This window comes from Etheostoma spectabile, chromosome 12 (genome assembly GCF_008692095.1).
Source record: "Etheostoma spectabile isolate EspeVRDwgs_2016 chromosome 12, UIUC_Espe_1.0, whole genome shotgun sequence".
NCBI lineage: Eukaryota > Metazoa > Chordata > Actinopteri > Perciformes > Percidae > Etheostoma > Etheostoma spectabile.
The window spans coordinates 16,391,905-16,410,148 of NC_045744.1; the positions used below are offsets into that span (position 1 = coordinate 16,391,905).

An 18,244-nucleotide genomic window follows, 5' to 3' on the forward strand; every position below is an offset into this window, starting at 1 on the left:
AGTACTGCCTTGAATAGGTTTGGTGTTGTGACATTTTGGTGTTAAGGAATGTAGACCAGTGCTACTGTAATATCCCTCTGCCCATTAAGACTCAAGTAAGATTTTATGAAAACAGCCCACGAAGCACTTTACTTCTCTCCTATTAGTTTAAGTGAGGCAAACCAAAATGCTATATACGATGTGTAACAAATGTACCATGCTTTATATGGAGCCATTTGAGCTTTACGTGCATAAGAGAAACCCCAGTAAAGAGTGCAGTTGCTGTGTTGTACTTACTTGGAGATACAGTGCTTCTGTTCATACTGATTCTTTATTCAGCACATGCATATGTGTCTTGTATTGCAAAAAGGAAGAGATCTGTGTGTTTTGACATTAATGTGTGGTGGTTGGATTTGACGTATAAATAATTAACATGGAGTATTTCCAACGTCACACACCCTTCTAACCTTCAGGGCTTCAAGGTGCCTTCAAAATCCATTTAATGAAGTATTCATCTAAGGCATTACTAGCAACAGCTTCTGTGACGAGCCCATCCTGTACAGTAGTTGCATTGTGCTACTTTGCTAACATTCTGCGGCTTTGGTGGTACGAGGGAAGCCTTTAGTCACGGTCTGAGTAATCTGTTTCTATGGTGGGTGGCTGCTGGACTCTTTGATTGGACAGCGGCCCTTTGGTGGGCCCTCACGAGAGCATATCAGCCCTCACAGAGTCCATCAATAGCTTCCTGTGACCATGCTCCTCCTGTCTGACACCAGTGTGTGTTTTGTGGGAGACAAGAAAGAAAAACTAAAAACTAAACTAAAAACAGACAAAGCATGAAGCTTGAAACATGGAAAAACAGAAGGTCTACTCACACACTTTCAGAAGTGGGTAAATGTGTTTGTAAATTGTATTTGCATACAACTGTCTAGTTGTGTTGAAAAGCAAGCAGCAGTTGGGACTAAAATCTGTGTCTTAATTACGATTCCCTCTGGCGAGGGGAAGATTTTCTAGAACAAGAAATTTGACCTCAGGCAGTGTTACAGTTATATTAATTTGCGTCTGCAGTGCAAAATGTAAAATCCTGCTCCCAGTGCCTTGTCACAGCAATTTGAATGCCCTAGTCTTCAGGCCAGTCGGGGTCTTTCTGCATTGTGTTTCGTGTTATTGAAGTCAGGTCTCTGCAACAGAGAGCGAGAGAGAAGGAAGGAGAGAAGAGAGATGTGGCTCATTCTCTTTTCAGGGTAAAAGGCTAATCTCCCAATTCCCATTACAGGCCCTTGAATAGTAGACAGACACTATAATCCACTGTGGCACACATTTCCATATACAGGAGTGACTGTTCTGTAGGCTCTTCTAATGCATTTGGCCGCCTGTGACTTAGAGTGGCAAGGAACTTTTAGCATGTTCTTCTGAAATCCAGACCTATTGTAAACTTAAAAGGCATAATGGAAGACTGCTCAAAAGTAATGAGAAAAGACATCAACCCTTTTAAAAGCTTTTATTATTTTGTTGCGTTCAGAGACAGCAATGTAATTACATACTTTAGGTCGCCCACAAGCACTTCTATAGATTATTTTGTATGTTCATGATCAGCAGTCTGAATGCTGAGAAATCTGAGACCTAGATACCCATGAAAAATAACTTTTGTTGGATCATATTCCCAATTTACACTTTTCTCATGTTTTATATAAAAATCCAGATGTGATTTATTTTACCATTAGCCACATACAGTATATACAAGATTACAATAGTAGTCTTTCCAGTATTCTAGCATGGATTTGTGTTCCCCCCTTACCTTAACTTGAACCTAACTTAATCTTAGCCCTGACCCCAACCAGACTGACACACTAGGCAGATAGCAAAGAACTAGTGGTGGCGAAGCCTGACTTTGGCATCAGCTTACTTTACCTGTGTCTTAGCAAAACAATTGCACTTGAACACACCCCAACGACTACAGCTGACGGCTAACTACCACTTGCGCTGTGCGCCTGTGTGAAAGGGGAAATCTGGATATACAAACCGTTGCTATGATACATACAACAAAACACCACTTGCCCGAAACAGCCCATCTTCATAGCTTGAGGGGCTTCCTTCCTGTCGTTTTTTATGTGATAGGAGGATGGATCATTTGTGTCACGCTAGCTGACACTATCACATGGGACAAACTGTAAATTACTTACTGACATAGTAACACTTGGGAGGAGTAAGATTATGTATGCGCCTTGGAGAGTTGGATATATTTACACCTTTTTTAACATCTGGCTACGATGTGTCTCATTTGCACCTTGGCTTTTTAGCCACACTAGTGGTGTGGCTCTAGGGGTTCGCAATGCTGGTCAATCAGTTGATAATGCAGCCAATTGAACATAAGTAGTAGAATTGGTAATGGAAGACACAGTAGTGGTTAAGTTTAAATGGGGTAACATTTTCCCATCACAAATGTATCTTATAATTATAGACCCACCCACCGGCTCATTGTTGCGGACTATATGGATTGTGTCAGTCAGGTCTCAATGGTGAGTGATTGAATTTGGTCTTGCAGTCATAATTACTTTTGACAGATGGATAATAATTGTTAAGAAGAGTGTCTCCTGTGTGCAGCTACATTGAAAATGAGAGATTGTCCAAGGGAAGGGGGAAATCACTTTGGGATTCTCCTCATTAATTTCTATTCATCTGATCGCTTACCAGCCCAGACTCTCATATCTGAGTCATACTTGTTCTCAAATTGCTGTAAAAGAAGGTTAAAGGCTGTTTTGTGTCTTTTTTTTAAACCTTTTTCTGTAAGGTTGGATAAGAGTGATTTGAAAGATCAATGTGTGTGCCCAATGCAAAAGTACAGTTTGAGTGTGTGCTGGAGCCACACTTCAGATTGTTTTTGGTAACCGTAAATGTCTTGAACTCGACATGTCTAGTAGTCAATCTTTTAAAGTGTATGTTCACATGAGTGCATTTTTGCACTTAGTTAATCAGTACATTTTCACTGTGCTGTACTGTAAACTCACAGCGCTGATATCCTCCCCTGTGATCCACTATGTTTTTAAAGTAAGATGTATCTTTGTAGAGAAAGCTTTTATTCCAGAATTCTTCTGTAACTTCAAAAGTAATAAAATGTACAGGCGGTGATAACCTAAATGTTGAAGATTTGGGCTTGAGAGTTTGGAGATTTGAGTTTACTTTTTGGAAAGTTTAACACCCTCCCTCTTCCTAATTTGCCTTAAGCAAGCTTCTGAACCCCCATCTGCGCCATTGGAATTACTTAGTAGCTGATATACAGTACAAAAGACTACAGTGAAAACAGTAACAATAATAAGGCATTGCTGAGGTGTGTGTGTGTGGTGTGTGTGTTGTCATACTTCCATAAATAATTAAAGATCAGAAATCTGGAGTCTAATCAATACATCTCTAGGGAAAATGTCTGGGTGGACTGCTGTGAAGGGATATACAAGACCTCAGGACGCAATAACACACAGCCCGACACAAATCAGAAAGTTGCATTCACAGGATTTTTGGTTTGAACTGCAGACTGTGGTGTTTCATGCCAAGCAGAAGGAGCATCTGGCTGCTGTGTAGATTTGGATTTCCGCTGGAGCGTGCAGGAGAAGCTCTGGATGGAAAAGCAGCAGTGAAGGTGTCAGCTGTTTGGCTGAAAGATCCATCCTAGAACTATGTGTCCTTTTTTTCTACACCACTTTATTACCAAAAACTGTGGGGCAGGTGACAGACTGCACCAACCAGCTTGTCGTCTTTTATTTGGATGGCACGTTAGTTGGAATGTTCCCAGCCTTAGATATAGACTTTATTCTATGTATTTGACAATGTATTATCATCTGCAAAGTTAGTTTTAATGATGCGTTTGTTTCCTTTTGCAAAGACTTTGTGTATGAACTTGGCAGAGAATCAGGCCTTTATCAAAATAAAGCTTTCAACATTTTAACTTACCACAAGAAGCCTGTCCATCTATATAGCAGGATTAGTTTTTAGGAAGTTTCCTGTTTTGCTGCTCCTTTTCTGATAAATGGAGGATTTTGGGGGTGCAGACACTAGCTTTGGCTGTGGAGAAGTGCACATTATCTGACCTTTTCCACTGCGGGACTGATTCCTGCAAACCCCCGCTGTTAAAACCTTGCCTGCTTCCGCCTCTGTTCGCCATAATTAGATTCCTCTGCCAAAATGCTTTTTTTCTTTTCAGTGAAATGCTCTGTAATTGCTTGGCACGTCTTCACAGCTGTTTATATTTTTTAAACTGTTTTTGCAGAATAAGTACGGACACATTGCCCTAGTTCACACAGTACATTCAGTCATTGGTGCATCAGCCGATTCTAAGCCTTTGATATGGGTTTTGAGATAGGTGAGGTTGATGGAGACATCCCTGCAGTTTTCTACCTGTTGCAGATTGGTTGTGATGTTAACTCCCTTCATCATCACCCCGTCACATCTGTGAGGTTCCTGTCATCTGTTTCTGGTGACGTTTCTCTTGAAGCTACAGTATGCCTTTCAAATCTCAGTGTGTGTATGTGTCTGTTCTGACACCCCTGGGGTTTGATTGTGCTCCCTGCGGAATGATTAGTAGACTGTTGAATATCATGCAATGAATACCCCAGAGCGCAGAAGCTGTACCGCCAAATAAAACTGTATAACCACTTGTACAACAATTGTTTTAACTCTATAATGAGATGTAAAATTCCTGGCTGTATCTAGGTTAGACTTTCTAGCAGAAATTACACTTACAAAGGATTACTTGACATTACAGCTGGGTTGCATCACTGATGCTGATTTAGAAATACCACATGCAAGCTGTGAAGGAGGTACAGTACACTCTGAAATGTACTTAATAGGGGTGCATCAGATAACAAAACTAACGGTTTTGAGTCACGGATTGGATACATTTTGGATCAGAACACAAGGCGGAACTATATTTTGTTTTAAAATGCTTTCCATTTAATTCTTAAAAAACTGTCATAAAACAAGCTCAAGCCAGGGAGCAGAGATTGCTTTCCCGGGGAAAACAAAGGAGTTTCACCCTGAATGCATGTTCATTTGAAGTGTTTTAATCCAAAACACGGTCTTGGATTGGTGCCTAAACTGTCGTCGGCGCATAACGCTGCAAGTATTGTTAGCTAATGTAGGTCAATTCATTATCTGATGGCACTCATCTCATTCAGCAGCATAACGTGAGTCAGAGCGGCCTTACAAGATGTTTAGAGTGTTTCTACGTCAACCAAACACGTCAATGAGCTAAAAACAGGGTTGCATTGCTTCCTCCTCTGTGTTTAATACAGTTAATAAATGCCCATGTCTGGTCAATGTATTTTATTTCCGTTATTGATCATTTTATGACAAGCCAGAGTTATAATAGGTCAAATGTCAGTCATGTTGTGACCATAGATGATATAAAGAATTAGGTTTCATGAGAAGCTTAAGGACTACAACTATATAACATATAACACAATGCCACGGTATTCTGTGACACTGTCCCCATGAACTTGCTGTACCTACACTGGTAGAAGCTCCTGTCTGCGGTTACTTGATAGCAGATAAGATTTTTGCTACAGAATCCTGAAGTTTTACCAGCCGTTATATTACCTTTTCACCCTTGACAAACTTAATTTAAACAGTGTTCATCTTATTTGACCGTGCTCTGTCCTCTCCAGCTTTGGTCTGCCCTGTAATGGCACAGTGTGTCCCAGTAAAGATGCCAGGCTGTAGGACTAAAATGTTTATCAACCACATTTTGCTTCTCTAAACAATGCAAACACAGGAAAAAAGTAGAGTAGCAGAAGGTCAGACACATGGAGCAGGCCCAATGCAGTGAAGGGGAGGGACATGTGGATGTATTTGCTGATAGTTAGAGCAGTGGCAATCTTTTTTCGTAAACGCCCGTGTGTGTGTGTGTGTGTGTGTGTGTGTGTGTGAGGGGGGGTTGTTTATGTTCACCCCCATGCATGCTCCATATGAGCATGCAGAGCGAAAGGAAGTGGACCGTCACATGAGCATGAATAAAAGAATTTCATCGAAGCTTGAAAACAGTTTGATAAATTGAGACTTGTTCTGAATGTCGCTGTGGCTCAGCTGTGTCCTGTTTGCCTTTTCACAGATGTCGGTGTGCAACCACCTGTACCACTGTCTGATATTGCTCATACTTCAGACATTGAGGTAAATCTCTTTGGGTTTAGCCAAGCTGAACCAAACAGTCTTCCGTATAAATCCCTGTCAGGCAGCCTTGAAGGAACTAAGGAGCTCTGCTAGCTTACGCTGTCCAGTGTCCTCCTAGTCAGGAGGTGTTTGGGCCAATGTGAGATGGCCTGAGATGATCCGAGGAAATGTGTATTTTAGCAGGCTGTGAGCTATAATTAGAACAGTATGTGTCTTTGGTTAGTACACAAGGTCAGAAGAAATGCTTGGAAGTGAACAGCAGTGCCCAGGAGGTGAAGTGGCATCTGTCCAGCTACCAATCCACACTGTTTTCTTTGGTCCGTATGGGGAGTTGAATCAGCGACCCTTCGGTTCCCAACTTCCTACAGACTGAGCTACTGCCACCATGTGGCTGTAAAGTTAATTTTTATTGTGATTGTTATTAGGCCTCATGATTATTAGACCTCATGATGACCTCATGATATTAGATATTATTAGATCTCATGTATTAGACCTCATATTAGACCTCATGATGATGAGGTTGTGTGAGATAAAGATATGAGGTGGTTAATCAAGGCTTTAGAGTCCTGTTCCAAGCAGGGTTGCACTCACAACAGCAGATTAAAAATTCCTTTACACACGTACTGTTAAACTATCTAAAAATACAATATATGTTATAATGCAAACCTTCTGGCCAATGAGAGTTAAAATAATTTAATGTATACAGCCCTACATAACCTTCGATCACAAAAATTACATGTAATTAAGTCTGCAGCCCAAATTGGGTTTACCCTCAGAAGGTAAACAAAATGATGCCATGATTACCTAATTTTTATCGTTAACATCTGATTTTCTCAATTTGTCTGAAAGGAGAAAAAAGGCACAGCAGCAGACAGAGAGATTTAATCTGCAGATACCACTACTTTGGGGCTGTGTTGCTAGATCAATACTTTATCAACCAGTACTGAGTTAGACCTAAGTCCTATTTGGGTTCTTGTCTGTCTGTTGGTTCCAGAGCTCTCCACACAGGCCAGACTGACAGCAGACACAACGTATACCCAACAATTATTATACGCAATTGTCACAGGGTGACTTAGCTCATAACCAAACATTGAGATGGTGGCAAAAAATGTTCAGGGATTAACCCTTGTTGACTGGTTTAGTTTGTATTAACAGAAGAAGGGTTGAACACGGGTCAGATAACTCTGGTCCAACCCTGGTTATTTGTGTAAAAGAGGCATTAGTGACTTCTAGACATGGATGTGAAAACACTAAAGGACACATTTAATTCACCTATGTGGAGCTTCTAACAGAGATATATTAAAATATTAGATAAACCCTCAAATTGGCCTAATAAGATTCTATAATAATTCGCTAAAGCAATTTCAAGAGCAGCTTGTCTCAAGTATTGTTGATACCATGCTGTATTTTGTATGCTACCATGATATCCCATTAATTTAGGAAGGTTTAGACATTTGCATGCTGGTTTAAGCCAACCGGATATATTATGTTTCCTGCTTCGACAACACTCCCCGACTTCACTCTGAGCTAATGAGGCCATTTTTCTTCTAATGCCCAAGAGAATATGCTTATCACTGCATTACCTATTAAGCTTATTGTGGCCTCTAAATGGAAAGAGCTGTCATTAATATCCTTCATGGTAAAAAAAAAATTCTTCAAGGGGTTTGTGTGTGTGTGTGTGTGTGTGTGTGTGTGTGTGTGTGTGTGTGTGTGTGTGTGTGTGTGTGTTAGAATTGTCAGATGACTGAAGGCAGTCTGCTCCTCTGCTCTTAAAAATCACATTCAGGAGCCTTATACTCACACATACTATTCAGTTTTCATTTGTTGATTGTCAACAATTAAGCGTTTTGAATTTTGCGGCTGAGGCTTCTGGGTTTTGTAGTGTTTAAGCCATCCACCATGCCATGATTTGATTTCTCAAAAGAAAAGCTGAAATAATTATATGGCTATAACAGAAACCTATATAACTACTAGTTAATTAAGCGATTAACTGGAAGGGTCTCACATTCCTGTGATGAGTATTTTTCAGGATTAAAAGAATTTTTTCAATACAACATTTGGAAAAATACTTCCGGAGCAAAGTGGTGGAAGTGACCAACCAACCTACAGACTGACATTGTCATCCCTTGAGCCGCACTGCTAGCTTGGTTAAACATGTTAACAGCTGGTTCAAAAATCATTACATTAGTGGGGAGCAAAGCTGATGTCTTTCTATCTGATGATAATAATCTAATCAAATAATATAAACCTCAACATCAACCCAACTTCACTGCAAACCCGTACTTTATGTAGGTCTTCCATGCACATTCACATGAATTGTGTTTAAGAAAGATAAAAAGGATTAGAAGCGGTGAAATGTTGACAACATCGGTCCCAGAGGAGAAAGCTCCAGGTGGAATTGTCGGAGCGTGGAGCTTCTTCCCACTGTACCTCCTCCAGGAGACACAACATGGCTGGGTAAACTCCCCTGTGCAGGGCCATAATTCTGTCTGTGTCATATCACATTAGCAATGCTCCCGGTTACTCACACAACACTGAATCACCGTTGTTTTTGTTTTTTCTTCGATTTTTCTCAAATGCACCGCAGCTGTGTCTCTATGTAAAAAATCTACCACCTATTGTCGACCAGGAAGACTGTGTGTGTGTGTGTGTGTGTTAGCGTTTACATGTGCAGTGCATGTCATAGAGATTAACGTTGATTAGGTGCCAACCCTGCCATCAATAGTGATATTGCCCACTTTTATTCAGTATCACACTTTCCATTAGGATTCCATAAAGCGTTATTACTGTGTATGTCACCCTCCATCTCTGCTGCTATTACTCACTTCTGCTATTTCTCTGCTTTCGATCTAAAGGCTCTTCTCATTCTCTTGTCACTTTCCCCTTTAGGCTGCCCCCCCCCCTCCCCACCTAACATTTTAAAACTTCTCCTAATTAAAACAGAAAGTCAATCTAAGCAGATGGTGTGAGCTGGCCTAGGTAATTATTGCCAAGTGAACCATGGCCTCTGTAAACCTTGACTCAAATGAGTTGCAAGTTGAGTTGGATTGGGTAAGAAGCTCAGTTTCTTGTGGACAGAAACTGCACAAGATGGGCACATCTGACCTGCACAGGCCACGTACAGAGGAGCGGGATATTTTCAAGGTCTTTGTCATGTGATCAATTAAAGTTTTAAATACTGTCTTAACCAGCACATACTGCAATGCCTTAAAATCTCAATTCTGCCTTCATCTCTCTTTTTGTTCAGCTAATGGGAGTCAGATTAATTCATGAATTGAATACACATTTGAATGTGTTGTATCTTTATTTGGATCATATGAATCTACCAGGTATCTTTAAACCTTAGTATTATGCGTCAGGGTCTCTCGTGTATGTGTGTCTCTCTCTGTTACAGCACCACACCCACTTACATGAGTGATAACCCATGCACGCCTTGTGCATGCTTGTCTGTGTTACAGGAATCATCTAAATTTTGTTGTTTCAAAAAACTGAACACACCACTAATATGTTTATACACTTGAGGGAAGTGTTGGTTAAAAGGATGTCACAATCCTTGTTTGCCCCATAATCATTTTGTTTTCCCAATTACCAAAGGCCCATATTCCTGCACTATATAAGCATGTAAAGAGAATTAAAAAGGAAGAACGGGGAGACCGGCCCGTTCTGGGAATGTCAAGGATTGCGTGTGGATTACGTGTATATAGAGCAACGGCTTATACATTATCCCATTCTAGCATCCTCAAAGTATTTTATCTGTTTTTTTATTTGCAGTTGTTTTTAACTGAACTTTAATGTTTAATTTCTTATACTGCATTGTAACTTTTATTTTCGTATTTTATCTGTTTTTAATTTTTTAATCGTTTTTAACTGCTCTTTAATGTTTTATGTAAAATACTTTGAATTGCCCCGTTGCTGAAATGTGCTATACAAATAAAGCTTTCTTGCCTTGCTCTCTAATTAGGACACAAGTGGCACTTAAGCTGCACTTCAGAAAACCTATGAGCTCAATGTGATCTAAGAAAAACAACAATCAAAAATGTGTTTATTATTTTGTGGTGGCAAACTTAGAGGCTTAGGATTAAGAGAAGGGAGAGACCTGATGGAACAAAGGTACAAGTGGTAATGTTTGTCTCACTAGTTTAATGGTGCCAGTTCATTAAGTTTTGCAGAGAAGGCGAGAAAGAATGTTAATTTACATTTTTGAAATGAAATGAAACAAGGGTCGCCAATTGTGGTTACAGGCTAAAAACACATTTGCCACTGAAAGACATGTCCTGTTAGAACGATTTAATAGACATTTCATAATTTCTTGTCAGAGCGTCAACAAGCCAAGATGAGCCGTCGTTATCGGTTTGACTTTGGCACTCTGATAATTGAGAATTGAGAATGGGGCAATTAAACAAGATTTAGAATGAGAGACAAGCAATTTCTAATCTGAGTGCTTCTCGGTGGCAGGCTATCCTGCACCGTAGCTCCTGGACTGCCGTAAAAACTTGCACTCACGTCATAGATAACACTTAACTGATACATGCTGTAAATGTGAGAACTAAATTTCAGTGGGCGTTAAAAGACAGCCAGAGAAAACTAGACAGAAAAGGTGATAAAGAAAATGTGTCTCTAGCTGGACAGGTTCCTTTCACTTTTCAAAATCCCACTTTTGTGGGGCCTAACCCGGGCCCGCTGCGTTGAGGAGTAAATCTCAATATATGAACGCCTGCTCTACCCACTGAGCTATCTGGGTGTCACAACAGCATCATCTTCAGTTTGAGTGTGAGGTCAATACACACTGCTACATTGTAACTAGTTTGTATTAACAAAAGAAAATCCTCCATTTTGCTGAAAAGATTTGTCCGAAGTCACAACCTTTCGATTTACAAGCTTCTGTTACAAGAAACCAAGTGGAGCCAGTAGAAACTCCCATCTCAAGTGAAAGCAGCTTAAAAGCAATTCTGACATTGGGTAGGTAGGCGTGGCGGGAGGGGTTTAACCATCAATGAGTTGTAGTGATAAAACAACCTGGCAGCTTAATGGTAACTTTACAACACATAAACAAACTGTGGACGTCTGTGTCACAAACGTTTCAGCATCTTGCTGTTCTATCATTAGTCCTGGCCATTCCACCATGACAGCAGTTGATGCTGTAAGAAATTACTTATATGTTCTACCTTTACCAAATGTATATGGTGCAACCCATTTTTAAGCTAAAGTATAACTTCTATACCAAGTTCAAACTAATGCTATTTGAACGTACACCTTTCTGCTCTGTGATACCCAGGTTGAGAAAGAAGAGGAGTTGGAGAAGTAAGACCAGAGTTAGATTAGTGTGTCAGCACAGAAAAGATAGGCTCTTAAGAAAATCCTTGCCTGCTCTTCTACAGCCCCTCAGGTAACCTTAAGCTCCCTGCACATCTCAAACCCTGTATCTAATTTGCAGTATCAGAGCTAAGATAGAGCCAGTTTAGGAGCATTTGGGGCTGTATAACAACACCAGAGAGCTCAGCTAAGGGCATTTTAGCCGGTGATTTATTAGACCATACTGCAGGTCCTCTTGGAGTAAAAGGCTGAGGAAATTGAAAGGCTCTGACCTCTGTCTGCTTCTGAGTCACTGGTCGAGCTTGCAGCCTCGTTGCTTCAGGTGGGGAGTGTGTTTTTTGTGCGAAACAAGATTTGGGTAGCAACCATGAGAAGCACTGGGCTGTTACGTGAACGTTTTGATCACTCGGTTTTCCTTAATTTCTTAAGCGGGCCTTTTAGTGACATGTTTTTGAATTCTCAGCACGCTTGACATGTTTATCAGCCCGTGACCTTGCTGTCGTGCTGCTTTCTGTGGTAAACAGGTTTGGGAGGTAAAACGTTTAATCTCCCAGAGCCTACGGTGTTCAGCAATCAGAATCCATTTCACTGCTTTGTGATGGAAAATCTGAAGGAGAGATTAGACTTTTGGAGAACACCAGATAAAGGAAGGGGAGGGAGAAGAGTCAAGAAAACAGGGACAGTAGAGATAATTAGTGAGGGATATGATGAGAGAGGGCAATGGAGACGGCTGCTTAGGAATACTGTGAGAGATGATGAGCCTGATCATCTCCGATGAATGGGATGATTACCAGGATTCAGAATATGTGACCAATTTCATGGCAGAGATTAAGCCCTACTGCAGACTGACCATGCTCTTACCCTGTCCTATTGTCTTGACTCTTTTTAATTCTCAGCTTTTCTCTGTCTGTGATTTTTGTCTCTCTTTGAGCAGCCAGGAAGACATGTGCCCCTGCAGAGTTTGCCTGCTTAAATGGCCAGTGTGTCCCGGGACGTTGGCGATGCGACGGGGAGCCAGAGTGTCCCGATGGCTCTGATGAGGCAGAGGAGACCTGCAGTAAGTGAAACCATTTGGCTGCTCTCATTATTAAAAGGATACTTCAAATCTATTTCAATATTTATTTTCATAGGCGTGACCATGGTTTTGTTATGAATAATTATACTCTCCAAGTGACCACTACAATTTCTGTCAGGGCTAGAACCACAAGTGGTCTGACCAGACCAGATTAAGTTAGCGGTTTAGCTACATTATCTAAACCAGTGTAGTCTATATCCACGAAGTTCCACTTCCGGGATTGGTCTCGCTCTGCCGGAAATTCCGCCGGATGTCGCTCTTTTAGGATGTTTGTTTTCAAATATGTTACCTTCCGCTTTCTTTGTGTTGTAATTTTAATCTCCAGTCGATTTCTCAGGACTATGGTTAACTGCTCCTCAGATCTCTGCAGGGTAAATCCAGACAGCTTGCTAGACTATCTGTCCAATCTTAGTTTTCAGTTGCACAACTAAAATAACCTTGGAACGCACACATGTTCAACCAAAACAACTTTTTTCCCATTTTTGCAGCGGCACCATGGCTCCACTTGGGGCTTAGCGTTGCCCAAGACGATTGTGATTGTTTTATAAAAATGTCAAAAACAAGAGCATGTTTTTCTCCCATCCCGGATTGCTGTGTGGACTTGCCAGACCCTCTTCCGCAGACTAACACCAGTGGGTCCCAACCTGAGAAGGTTGATCTCAGTTGAGCCGATTTTCTTACACTAAGAAAAAAAGAAGAAGCTGTGCCTGGTTGGTGGCATTTTGCATCTGGATAAGTTGCCCTACCTTCATCTCATGTGTTTTAGGCCAGATTTAATTTGACTCTCCTAGAACCTGTATTCAGGTTGCTGATTTACCTCGTTATCTTGGCTCCGGCGGCCATTCAGTTGCCTCGCATGCCTCCACTCGCCTCCACTCGCCCACACACTTCAATACTGATGAAGAGTGCATAGAAAGGCCTCGATTACCTCTCTGCCAGGCAGTTAGAGCTGAAGATCTATGGCTGCCTCACTTATAGCCTGTGCCCAGAGATGGGAAGTAACGAAGTACAAACACTGTATCTAATACGGTTTAGTTTTTTTTTTCTCAGCTGACCCCAGGGGGGCTCCGTTAAAAAAAGCGACTAGCTGTCTGGTGGTTAATCAGTTGAGATTGTGTGTGTGTGTGTGTGTGTGTGTGTGTGTGTGTGTGTTGTGTGTGTGTGTGTGAGTCCTTGAAAACTGTAAGTCGTATAACTTGTGTTGTCAGTTCATTTAAGCCTGTTGTTGTATTGGTCTATAGTTCTGGCACTTTTAAAGTAAGTTAGCTAGTTATTTTAACTTATTTATTTTATTAATTCAGGACAATGCACATTGATGAACATGCAATGAAAATGTTGATTGATGAACATTGTATTTAGGTGAAATTATTTACATGCTACAGTTAGACTCCATTAAGATAATGGAATAATAGTGGGTTTATTGTTATTATTTGCTAGCATATATATGATTTCTATATATATGTGTATGGTAGCCTTTACATGTTATTATTTTATTTATTTGCAGAACCACACCACACCAACACACACACCACACACACACACACACCACACACCACACACACACACACACACACACACACACACGCACTCATTGCTCCCACACCCGTGTTTGTACTGTAAAGCCTCAAAGAGAGTTGTCTCCGTCTGTGTTTTAACAGACACACCTGGGGCCAAGTTGGAAACCAGAATCATCTTAAAATACAGTCCTAATCTAGTCCTCACTAACAAGTTTCAAATAATTTCACTTGAGTTACCATTATTATTGTTTGAGTCATCAATTCTGAATTCAATCTAATTGTCAATACAGTATGCTACTGTGCGTTGCACTTGATGCACCACTACAAGACAACTCCTCAGATTCCCAATCATCCTTGTCCTTATCTGAGAGAGATGTTTGACATAGTAGACTATGCATCAAGAATGACTCCTGGCCAATGTGCTGCATAATTCTAAATATATATAAATATAGGGAACTTCTTAATTAATGTCAGTTTAGTCATTCATATTTTATCCTTTCTTTTCTTTCCAGAAGCCATATCTGACCCCACACACATACATGTAGATTACTTTAAATGTAAAGGGGAAGATTAAAAAAGAGGAACTGGATCTGTGAATTCTTACAGAATCGCAACTGAATCCATATCTTGCGGCTTAGTCAGAATCTTATTAACCTGGAGTCACAGTCAAAATAATCATACATGTGATGATTTAGGCCTGTTGGCAGATATATATTTAAAATGTAACCAATGGCATATAAAGAGCCTTTTTCCATGTCCACTGAAGTTTCTCAGCTTGCTCGCTACATTTCTTTTGTCATTTTTGGTTGTCATTTGCAAGGCTACTTTTACTTTTATACTTTAAGTAAATTTCCAAGCCTGTACTTTGTTACTTTTACTTTAGTAAAGAAGTTAAATCTGTACTTCTACTTTTACCAGAGTATTTTTTAACACAAGTATCTTTACTTCTACTTGAAGTACGGGAAGTGAGTACTTTTGCCATCTCTGCCTGTGCCAGTCTAGCGCACCGACACACAGGCCCTGATGGGAGTTAGGTGAGTTGATGCTCTGCAACCACGCAGGGGCTCGTGTGTGGGAGGCTTGAATCAGTTATTAATTGTTTTCTTACTATCTCAAATGCTAATTTGTTTTCTCCCATGGCTGCTTGCTTGGAGCTGAATGCACTGCATTGATATATATAAAATATATATATATATATATTTGGTGAAAAACATTGTGATAATTGATTTTCTTCAGATCGCCCACCCAGATATTTTGGCTTTCTCCCCCCCACCCTTTGGCAGCTGTTTGATGCAGTAATTATCTGCCCATAGATATTCACACAAGTCATCTCCCAAAGTTGCATGTAAATGTTAACTGTTTACAATTTACAGCAGTAGGACTCAAAGAGTTACTCAAATGCTGATGTCTTGTGTTAGAACAGGACTACGGAGGTTTGTGAAGGATTTTGATGATATTGTAAAACTGATATTTTGGTGCCAGCCAATCCACCATTATCATGCTTAGATTTTTTAAACTTTTACTTGTTTTATGTTATTGTGGGAGGGAATTAAAATATGTCAAGATGAGCGGGAAATGAATCCAGAAAAAGCCAAACAAAAATTTCTGTGGCTAATCATTCTTGTTTTGGTCCATTTTATTGGCTGTGGATGTGTGGGTTGGTTTGATGAATAATGTAGCAACCGAGCAAAGCGTCTCACGTCTCCCCTAGAAAGTAAAGTACGTGGAGGGAGACACAAAGGGGCTCCTAAAAGATAACAAGTTTATATTGGAAATCCAATTAAAGATTAATGAAGGAAGGATCATCTCTCGGCTGCAGACTCAAGAGATATTTATCTGGGCCGAGAAGAAAGTAATTTGTATGGAAATCCCTTATGTATTTTTGCAAACAATAATTGGTATAGATTTTCGATTTTGACACAATTTATCAGAAATAGTGTGGTTTTGTTTTAACTATTTTTTTAGGTGTAGCATAATATTATATCTTTTAACTGTGCTGAAGGCAAAATGGAAACCTTTATGTCCTCCTCTTAACTCCATAAAGGCAAACTGTAGCACAGGTAGTCCTCACCACTGTGCAGCCCTGCTGATCATGTGTTCCAGACGACAAGTGTCAAATTGAGGCTGTTGTCTGAACAGAGGGATTGCTAATGAGATCCACTTAATCACAGCTGCCTTTCAGTTTGAGTGGATCCAACTGTGCCATAATCACATTGAAGAGAAAAGAGAAGGCAAAAAGACTCAAAGATGGACATTGCGCAAATATGCATGCAGCATCTTTTAAACAACAGCAACCAACCTACTCGTCGTGGATGGCTCGCTTATTATCCGTCTTGTCTCACTGGTAAATGACCTGCCAGCCACTTGATAAGATTACAAAGCTATAATGAGAACTGTACATATGTCAAGGAAAACCTCTTGAATTGCTGCATTTTTCTGATTAGCCTGGAAAATGCAAAAAAACAACCCCTGACATGAGCATTTAGTATAACCAGTCTGAAATTCTATTAGCATTTTACTTACACTCTAATTCCATGCAACACTTCACATTAAAGTCGTAAACTACCAAGCGCCACACTTATCAATTAAACTTAGCTAAAGCGGGGATTGTGTTGCTGTTTATAACAGCAGAGGGAAGGATGGAATTTCACACATACTGCATCTAATCTTTAGTGTGATAGAGATATGAAATTTGCCATTATGTAAATAGCAGAGACCGGTGACTGCACAACCGTTTTACACAGGTTAATTACATACAGCACAGCATACACCTTAATGCATCGTGCTCCAGTTATACTGAAGCCTGATAAGCCAGGCTGTGCTCTCACATGCGGACAACCCTCATCTTTTTCTTTCATTCAATTTGCCCCCCAACTCTCCTGTACTTTCTGTCTATTTCAGATCCACATGTGCACAAACATACAGTACACACTCACATTTGCACACACTCGGCGAAGGCATTAAGGACTCGGTTGCTGCAGACATCTGTGCCACAATCATTCTGGCTCACTGAGTGGATTCTCAATTACACGCTGGAGTAGCGTTACACTGCGTTATTAAGAATTCAAATTTTGGCCACACTAAGTGAGTTACTCACGAGTGCTGAAAAATATATGACTCTTTGGAGAAATGTGGAGTGCCAGAGCTCATAGTTTTTATAATAGATTAATGTGTAATCATGGAAGAAGTGGGCCACTGCAGCCAGCTGTGCAGAAGCTTCTCTGCTCCTTGGCCAAAGCAGTAGCATTTTTTTGTGCTCTTAGTTGCCCAAGTTCCTTTTTAAGGATTTAAGATTTCTGACTAAATTAGAGTTCATCTCAGTTCTGTGTCAGTTTGTCCTCCTCTGTTTGTGAATTCCTTTCTAGGAGTTGACAGGCATGAAGGAACTTTAGAGTTTCATCTTTCTTTTATTATGTGAGGACATAACCCTGAACTGGCATATTGTTTTTGTTTTGGCCTATTAAAAAAAAAGGTGAAACTTTTCTTTTTAAAGCCACCAATTTGTGTTTTCAATTTGGTCTTTAAAGTGTTATATAATTTGTAGTGGATTATAGATATGTCTATGAAAGGGGTTTTGAAAAAAACTTCCTTCTATAAGCCTCTTTGTAGATTTTGAGCTTCAAACCCCTTTAAGCTTTTTCTTGGGGACTTTTCTTGCTTTTTCTTATTGATTTTATAATGGGGACGATTTTCTTGGTAAATATGTTTGCACTGCACATTCTGGAAGCTACAGTTCTCTGTGTGTGTGTTTTATCAAATCATGTATAGATTTCCTTTCATGCGGAGATATGTTACTGTAGGTGTTATTAGATGGACTATTTGCAAGTAAATAAAATGTAGATTTAATATAGTAGACACTTGCCAAGACAAGTAGGAAAACAAATACACTGAATACACTGCATAGATGTATAGTATATCTTTCTATGTGGGTCTTATAGCCTTTCAATTGTTTTCTGTAAACTTTTCTGTTTTTTCAATGTTGATTGTTAAAATTGTGGATATGTCACTACACATGCAGGTTTACCTTCAGAACCTGTTTTTTTTAAGATCATTTTTTGGGCACAAGACATTTAAGGGGGAATGACATGCAGCAAAGGGCCGCAGGTTGGAGTTGAACCCTGAAGGAACTTGTTTTGGTGCAACAGAAAAGTCAGATTGGACAAATCGTCTAGATAGCTGTCTGGATTTACCCTGCAGAGAT

General features: G+C 40.1%; 1 protein-coding gene across 4 annotated transcripts in view; it reads left to right on the top strand.

The window, feature by feature from the left end:
* LOC116698950 (low-density lipoprotein receptor-related protein 8) overlaps positions 1 to 18,244 on the top strand; it is a 75,489-nt gene that overhangs the window by 10,882 nt on the left and 46,363 nt on the right. For all 4 annotated transcript variants that reach the window (XM_032531227.1, XM_032531229.1, XM_032531228.1 and 1 more), the window contains exon 3: positions 12,386 to 12,508. In XM_032531227.1, coding sequence (XP_032387118.1) covers positions 12,386 to 12,508 — 123 coding nt within the window. The remainder of the gene's footprint in view (positions 1 to 12,385; positions 12,509 to 18,244) is intronic.